We start from the raw sequence: 8,434 nt of genomic DNA, 5'->3' as shown, positions 1-8,434 counted from the left end.
TGTTGGAAACCATATTAGTTGAACGATGGTAGCGCCCCCCTGTCATTGAGTTTGGTGGGACAGTTCAGCGTGGGTCATCATACGGTAATTTTTAACGTCAACAATCCAGACACGCTTCTCGATTCTGCGATACGATTGGTCATTCAACAGCGTACGTCGGCTGTTTTGACCAATCGTATCGCAGAATCAGAAACGCATCAGCCCCCCTAGACAAAACGCACTTTTTGATCGAATCGAAAATCGAATCCGTCTAATTCCATACAAAAAATGGGCTTTTCGACCACTTTTCGACTGGTTTGCGATTATAATGGCACTTTGTCTAGACCCACTGGATTGTAGACGTTATAAAAGTTACCGTAATCGGGGCTCAGGTTAGCTAAAGCTAGCGTTCAGAAGTTTTTCAGATAAAAAAGTTTATTAAATAAATAATTAAAAGACTTGAAAACATTTTTATTTATTTCAATTATTAAATAAAACGATTGATACCTACTAAACTTAATCATTATGTGATTCTTAAAATAAAATGTTTCTAAACGGATCGCAAAACAAAAGAGCATTCGTTTCGTTTTCGTTCAGAAAAATACATTGGTAGAGAGAATGTTATTGTTTTATTTAGGTCAATGTTTTATTGCATTTAATAATAAAATAAATTTAAATAAAATTATTAATTATAACAAAAATAAAATTAAGGTTATAATCGTGATTTAGAAATAGGTGCGTAGCACAAAGAATGCCGTTTGCTAATAAAAAATAATAAATGGCAACTGGATATAACCTAGCCAAATTGGATAGAACATAATAACTCGAGTTGGTTTGGGGAAACTTCCTTTGACCAAGTACCTCTTAAATTTTGCAGCATCAGAATATACGTTTTCAAAAGGCATATGGCGGACGTTTTATATATTTTTGCATCGAAAACTGATAAATTCTTTTAGTTATGAGTATCTTGTGACCGCTAGAGCCTATTTGTTAAAATTAGCTGATAAACGTTAGTTTTTAAATGTGTAAATAAGTCTATTATATCTAGAGTCTTGTAAATATTGATAGTATTTTCATGCGTGGACGTTTTTATCCGTATTGAAAAACGAAAAGTCTGTGATAATAAACAATACCTTTAGGTGATAGAATAATTTCCTGAACACTTTTGTAAATATTGTAAAGTTATTTTAGACTTTTAGCAAAGTTAATATATTGAGCGAAGACTGAAGAATTGAGTGTTTGATCTGAGACTTGCGAGCTATGTCAGCTGTGAACCTATTATCGTCTTTGAAAGAGAAACCTCACGACGAAAGCCCAAAGGATGGCTCTAAATACGAAGGTAAGTGCTTTTCAAACTGCCCTATCATCTACTTCACAGTCAGTCACATAAAGACTCCCGTTTAGTTTAGATTTCTCTAGATAAAATCCAAGTAGAGCAGTGATTGTTTACAAAATATCACTTTGCTTCTATTATTTACAGTTAGGTCTCTTCGTTGCGTTGCAGGCGTCATGAAAACGCTCCTAGAGTTAAGTAGGTCACAATAATGCAGGTATTTGGCCTTCTCAAACTGCTGCTTTTGTGACATACAAATTAGAAACTGATTGGATTTTTCTAACCTGTTTAATTAGAATTGAATATGTAATGTTTGTGTTTTTATTCTTTCTCTTAAAGGAAAGCTTATTTTTGGCTTGTTATTAAACAAAAATATGTATAGGTCATTATCCTTTGTGTTGGTAAAACTTGTTTTGGCTACATTCCGAACATCACCTTTTTGCATCATTAATTGCAATAAATTAATAAGATGTGTCATCATGTCAACTCATGAATCAAGAGACCATAATTTAATAAATATCTGCCTATCAATAATTGAAGAGATAAAGATAAATTACATACTGGAAATAATTGAATATAAGTTGTCTCCAGCCGTTGTTAATGCGTTGAACATCAATGAAGAACTAATAATGTTGTTAAGGAAAGTCTATTGACATTTAAATGGTCATTGAAAATCAAATAACATTCTTTCAAGAAACTGGAACTATAGGGTACATTCCTTCCTTCGATAATTAGGTTTTTTTCAAGCAGGTGCAGTTGGCTTATTGTGACACTAGTAATAATGCAATGAATGCCCAAAAGAGTCTTGATTTATTTATTTATTTATTCTAACTGATTTTGATAAACTACATTAGCATTAATATTCTTGAAACTAAAATTTATACTAACAATCAAAACTGGAGTTTAAAAAAAAGATATGCTGTGATGGGTACAAATTAACTTGTTATTATGTAATTGATGGATTCCCTACGATATCCCGATAGTTAAATGATAGATTTTCAGAAATGAAAATTCACCGATGCCTTCTTAGTATGAAGTTTTAATCCCAAGACGTAATGCAAGAACATTGACTTTCTGTCTAATACAAATGCGAAAGTATTGAACTATTTTTGCCAAAATTTTGGTGGTAGGTGCAGAAAGTTTGTGTTGTTTCTCATGATTACGATATGAAACCTCATTATTATGTTTTTGGTTAACATAAATTATTATTGGTTTTGATCGGTGGACGAGTGGTGATATAGACTTCATGTGACAGATCAGACACCAGATGACAAAGCCTCAGGCAAAAACACGTCTGAATTTATTTTCCGAAATAAACTGCTTCTCTTCATTATTTATTATGCATTGATATACAGGAAAAAAATATATTTTTTAATTGTATTGCACATTTTCTATACACATGAAATTTTAATTACTGTCTAGTAACTGTAAAACAGCAAATTTTGAATGTTAATAGTCATGTTTATTTATTCTTTAGTCCTTTATAAATTGATTAATGATGGTGAATTTATTGCTATAAGTTCTCTGCCAGTTACCCTTTGGTATAAACGGCAAAAATCTGAGGGAGGAAGAGATTCTCTTGTTGCCATGTGAAAACGTATTATTCATTAAACTTTTGCTTATTATTTAATTAAGTATTAAAATTGAAGTGATTTTGAACAAAAGATGCGCGCGTATTAATAGCTTATTTCAAGCTAATGCAAATTAAGATATTCTTATTCTTACTTATCCTACTTACTGAGGACCTGATAATTTGTTAATTGTCTTTTAGAAAACTATAGGCCAGAGTTCAAGAAACAAATGTGGTGGCAAAGACCCGTTAGAAAAAAGGTTACCGATTTTTTTTCGCAACTCATCAACACAACAGCCTACATTTTATCTGATTACATGATGCCTAGCTGTTGATTGACATTACATACTTTCTTTATTATGAACCTGTTTACAGATTTTTTTTTCATTATTCCCTTAAAGATATTCCAATACATGCAACTAATAAAGTATGCGACATTTTGATATTATTCATTGACTGTAGGATTACGAACTTTGCGTAATGATATCGGCCGTTTTGTAAAAGGTATTATTACTGAGCTAGGGAGTAAATCCGCGGGGATTTGAAGGTCAAGGGAGAAGCTTTCCCCTATTGCGCACCCCTCTGGTTGCAGGAATTCTCTGCAAACGCCTACCTACCTACATATAATAGCTGGTCACTGTTTTGGCCAGTCAATTTGTTTAAATATGCATGCACGGAAGGGTCAACTTTAGAGTGATTTATGCATTTCGTTTTGAACTCGATTCTACTAGGTATGTATGTAAATAGTGTTAAATTGTAGAATTGTAGATACTTGTGTAAGTTGGTTTAATTTTAAAATATTTCTAATTATTTCCTAGATCTAACTTGGTTTACCAAGAAACTGCTCCATTAAATATAAAACAAATTGTGCTTGTGTTGTAATGGAAATTGCCGTTGGCCGGTCGCTGTTTACAGCTTTCGTTACGTTTTGTCAGAAACCGACGGTATATTCCAAAATGTTACAAGTCGGAATCGGAAAAATACCCACTTTTTTTTGAGAATTTTTATCGTGCAAGCAACAGCCGTTTCTGCGCCAGTCTTTGAGACGTGTCCGTGCGCTGCGAACCCCGCGACAGTTTCCGAGGAAATTCGCCAAATTCCCTCTGCCTTGCTTCCCAGTTTTAACTACCTTCATCGCGAACCTGATACGTAGAATATTCACGTCTGTGTTTACGTATTTTCTCTCGCTCCGTCGATTGCGTCTCATCGACAACCCTAGTTTTAAAGTTTTATTTAATTTAATCGTATTCGTATTGTTATTCTTATTATTTTATTTTAGTGTATCTAGTTATTAGGTAGGTTACGTTAGGTTTTAAATTTTCGGTCCGCCATTTTGTTGTGACGCGTCACCGAGATGGGCTGTAAGGAGATTCAGGCGCCCGCGGGCGATGTGTCGAAGAAAGGGAAGAGGAGGAGGCGCAGGGCTGGATCCAGGTCTGCCAAGCGTCGCGCGCGCAAGACCGCGGCCTCCGCTGGCCTGACAGGCCCGGTCATGTCCCCCATGAAATGCGCCGTCCACGCGTTCTTGATGCGGTACCAGAGCGCCCTGAGAAGGGTGCCGGCGCAGATCCCGCCGAAAATCCACGCCGGACCGCCGTCGAAGAGAGTCAAACGAGTGTCGTGGCGTAAGTGACGTGATTATTACTATCGCCGATTTTTTAGGCGACCCTTTTCAGATCGCTCGAAATTATTTGAAAATGTCACAGTTAACATCAGGGTGTGATTGCAGTCACCTACATTGCAAATATCTACATTGCTCTGTTTATAAAAAAACATAAAAGCAAAGCAGTTTCCATCGATAATAGAGAAAATGTATCTGATTGTAACGTTAGTACGATTCGCGATTTCCTATTTACAATTTTTATCACCCTCCGATTGAAACCTTGAAAATGTACAAAACTAATTTGACATCTACCATTGCGTGCTCTGTGTTAATTGCAGTTGTATTTTACGTTTCCGATTTGTAGATTCGCACGCGGAAATCAATACGTGCACGATACGACCTACCCCTTTTCACAATAAAGAAAAAAGTCAGCGACTAATCAAAACCGGTCCTTTGTTTGGACTTTGGACGGAAGCGCATGTATTCATGTATCTATCTATCTATCTACACGCGACAGTTTTATGTCCTTTACTAGCATTTGTACGTGGCTTCGTCTTTCGAAGATTTCGATATACAAGTCTAAATACTATAGCTCTAAGCTGTAAGATTGTTAAGTTTCATCAAAATCCGTTCAGTAGTTTTGTGAGAAGATATAACAGATCCGTAAATCCTCAAAAACTTTCGCTTTTAAAATATTAGTACTGATAACAAACAGAGTTACATTGGATTGACCAAACAATGAGAAATCCGTGTGTTTTATCTCAAATAATATTTTAGTTAAATAAACATTTTAATCACTATACAAAAGCAAGATGAAGTTGCACTCTTATCTGTTTGCAGTTATAAACAAATGTATTGTTTTCAATAATTATCTGATAAGAACATAAATAGAAATGGGTTACAGCCTACTGTTACCTAGTTAATATTCAGACTTCATTGTTCTTAATAATTTTAATGTCGTGAGGAATTCCCTCTTTTCAGTTTAAAATAGTGTGGTTATTGAATAAAAACCAATTTGTTTAGCGAAACCTAATTATTTCAGTAGCCGTTAATTAACAGGTTCACCGCATCAATTAGTTTTAACTAATACGTGGTAGTACTTATTATTATTCTGTGCTAATACCACGATTTACGGGTAATGTAACTGTAGAAAATTCGTTTATGTTGTAAGTACACACTCTAAAATATCTTCAACACTATTAATATTATTTCAGGCTTGTTAAATAGACTTGTAATTAAATAAAGACCAATTAGGAACATAATATCTGCTTGAGTTTGTGAATAGACTTGACAGCGTCGTTTGATCGTTTCAGAACCGAGTATACACCTGAGACACAAAAAATCCATATTATTATGTAAATATTACTACCTATTAATATTATAAAATGCGAAAGTTTGGATATCTGGATGGATGTTTGTTTGTTACTCTTTCACGCAAAACTACTGAACGGATTTTGATGAAATTTTACAGTATTATTCTTTAAAACCCCCAATAACATTAGGCTATAATTTATGACGATCTGTGACAAACTAAATTTCATGCGGGTGAAGCCGCGGGCGGAAAGCTAGTGTTAAATAATATTTCGTGTAATGATAACGACCTATCATTCATATCATTGCGATTAATCTAGCGTCATGGCCACCAACGAAGAAAGTCATAACAATGAACTCAAATTAGAGATAATTGAGTAGAAAGGAGTCAATTTACAGTATTGTTCATAGGCTGAATGAACGAACAGTTGACAGTCCATTCGACTAGTTTTTAGTCCTATCTAACCTAGGCTAGGCTATAAATTTTGTCTACGTGAATTATTTCGTCTGTCATAGAGGCACTTGTGTGTTTCCGTGACCCGTTTTAAAACCGGGATAAAAATAATATCTTTCATTTTTCCCTGAGTTTAGGACTCTCTAAAAAAACTATGTATCTGTATTAAAAAACATCGAAATCGGTTCAGCAGGTTAAGCCACAGGTTAAGCGTGAAAAGATAAGACAAATAAGACACACGGGGCTACTTCCGCGTTAATTATATTAGCATGGATTGTGTTTTGTGGGTTTTAAGAAGTGCCTATCATAAGATCACTAGCTAGGGACTGGAATTCGCTGTCTTTTCTGAACACTATAATCCGGGCCTTTTCAAGGCGAGAGTGAGTAGGCACTTACAGGGAAGATATTATGTACTATCCTAGAATGCATCTCACTTAAAACCAGGTGCGATTGCGGTCTAATACCTGCCTTGCATTACATAAAAAAAACAGATAATCTAAAATATGTATTTAACTCAAAGGTGACTGACCGACTGACTGACATAGTGATCTATCCACGCACAGCCCAAATCACTGGACGGATCGGGCTGAAATTTGGCGTGCAGGTAGATGTTATGACGTAGGCATCCGCTAAGAAAGGATTTTACCAAATTCCACCCCTAAGGGGGTAAAACGGGATCCACGCGTACGAAGTCGCGGGCGGCCGCTAGTGTGACATAATTTTTCAACTTTCTCTTTGATAGAACTTTTTTTTTTCAATCTTAACGCCTAGCGGCCATTACGTATTCAGCATTATTTTATCAATCAACCAATTCGCAACATCATGACCCCTCGGAAGCGTCGAACTGTGCCAGTGGGCTGACCTTGGGTCCCCTTGCAGTGCACTATGCGGACTCTCCCATCGATTTTACGGATAGGTGTAAGGGAGCAAGCGTTTTTATACGCCGTCATTACCCGCGTAATATTACCAGCACCATAACATTGTTAAAATTTCACGTTCCATTTCAACTAATAATAATGTAGGTCATTAATAAACGTCGCGTTAAGACCCGTGTCTTTCTATTTTATCATAACATTGATCAGTTAGTTTTACCACATTGTGGTTTGGTGATGAGATGCGTTGGAAATTGCTAATGATATTAATAGGGATGTTTCCTGGGTCAAAAAGCAAGAGTTTTAATTAGTCCGTCAGATAACTTATCAAAAAATACTCTACATCTCATCTCTTACAAATTTAAAGAGATTAAGCGCGCCAAAGTTCATAAGAAGAGGCCCGTGACGTCAATGCGTGCATAAAAGTGCCGCACGTTGTGACGTCGTGCGGAACTTCAACGTACCATAACTATGTAATTATTTGTTAGATTGACAAATAAAAATATATGTGTCCAATATTTTTTTATATTAAACATGACGGACTAAAAAAATTTTTTTAGGAAACTAGCCTATTAGCTGTGTTTTATTCGATAATGAAAAATGTTTGATTCTTTTAGACGACAGAATTGTGTCTACACCATCTATGATTTGATTACCAATTGATAAGAACAAAATAAATCATTTTTTTGCTCAGTTTCTGGAACTCATTTCACCAAAGAATGGCCGAGTTGATTTGGATAAAATTACTATCTTTGTTGAAAAATATGTATGAAGAAATAGATCTATGTACCTAATCTTACATTCATTATTCCGATTTATGTCCAGTTCTGAGACGAGTATTTATGCCTTTGTGTATAATCGATTATTAATTGAAATTACAAATTATAAACCATATCGTACCGTTATAATTGTTAATGTATAACAATTTGTTATACATTTTGTTCAGATTAATTCAGCGATATCCAACAACGTTCCATTCAATGCTCAATTACATATTAATTTTACATGAGGCAAAAGAATGAAACAAATGATTTACAATGATACATTTGTGTTAAATATCGCGCGCAAAAATTATCACCAGTCAACATTTTCACGGAAAATACAAATTAAACGGATTAAAAATGTATAGCAGGGTTTCCTATTTATTGCAATATCACTACATGTATAAAACAGTCGCTTTCCGCTGTCTGTCCCTATGTATGCTTAGATCTCTAAAACTACGCAATGGATTTTGATGCGGTTTTTTAAATACATAGATATAGTGATTAAAGAGGAAGGTTTATAAGTATACTTAGCACCCGTGCGAAGTCGG

General features: G+C 35.1%; 2 protein-coding genes across 2 annotated transcripts in view; both read left to right on the top strand.

Annotated features, from left to right (window-relative positions):
* Positions 1-864: 864 nt before the first annotated feature.
* The window catches only part of LOC114365817 (eukaryotic translation initiation factor 4E transporter), a gene marked incomplete at its 3' end in the record, with an annotated part of 28,513 nt that continues 20,943 nt past the window's right edge, over positions 865-8,434 (top strand). Inside the window, exon 1 of the mRNA XM_028322493.1 lies at positions 865-1,318. Within this exon, the coding sequence (XP_028178294.1) occupies positions 1,240-1,318 (79 nt within the window). The remainder of the gene's footprint in view (positions 1,319-8,434) is intronic.
* LOC114365819 (uncharacterized) lies at positions 3,905-4,543 on the top strand. Its single transcript, XM_028322495.1, has one exon. It carries the CDS (start codon positions 4,237-4,239, stop codon positions 4,513-4,515), a length of 279 nt encoding a protein of 92 aa, XP_028178296.1. The 5' UTR covers positions 3,905-4,236; the 3' UTR covers positions 4,516-4,543.

Source organism: Ostrinia furnacalis, unplaced genomic scaffold (genome assembly GCF_004193835.3).
Source record: "Ostrinia furnacalis isolate ACB-3 unplaced genomic scaffold, ASM419383v2 OfSCF7654, whole genome shotgun sequence".
NCBI lineage: Eukaryota > Metazoa > Arthropoda > Insecta > Lepidoptera > Crambidae > Ostrinia > Ostrinia furnacalis.
The sequence above is the reverse complement of the archived record's forward strand: the minus strand, read 5'-3'. Positions and strand labels throughout refer to the sequence as shown.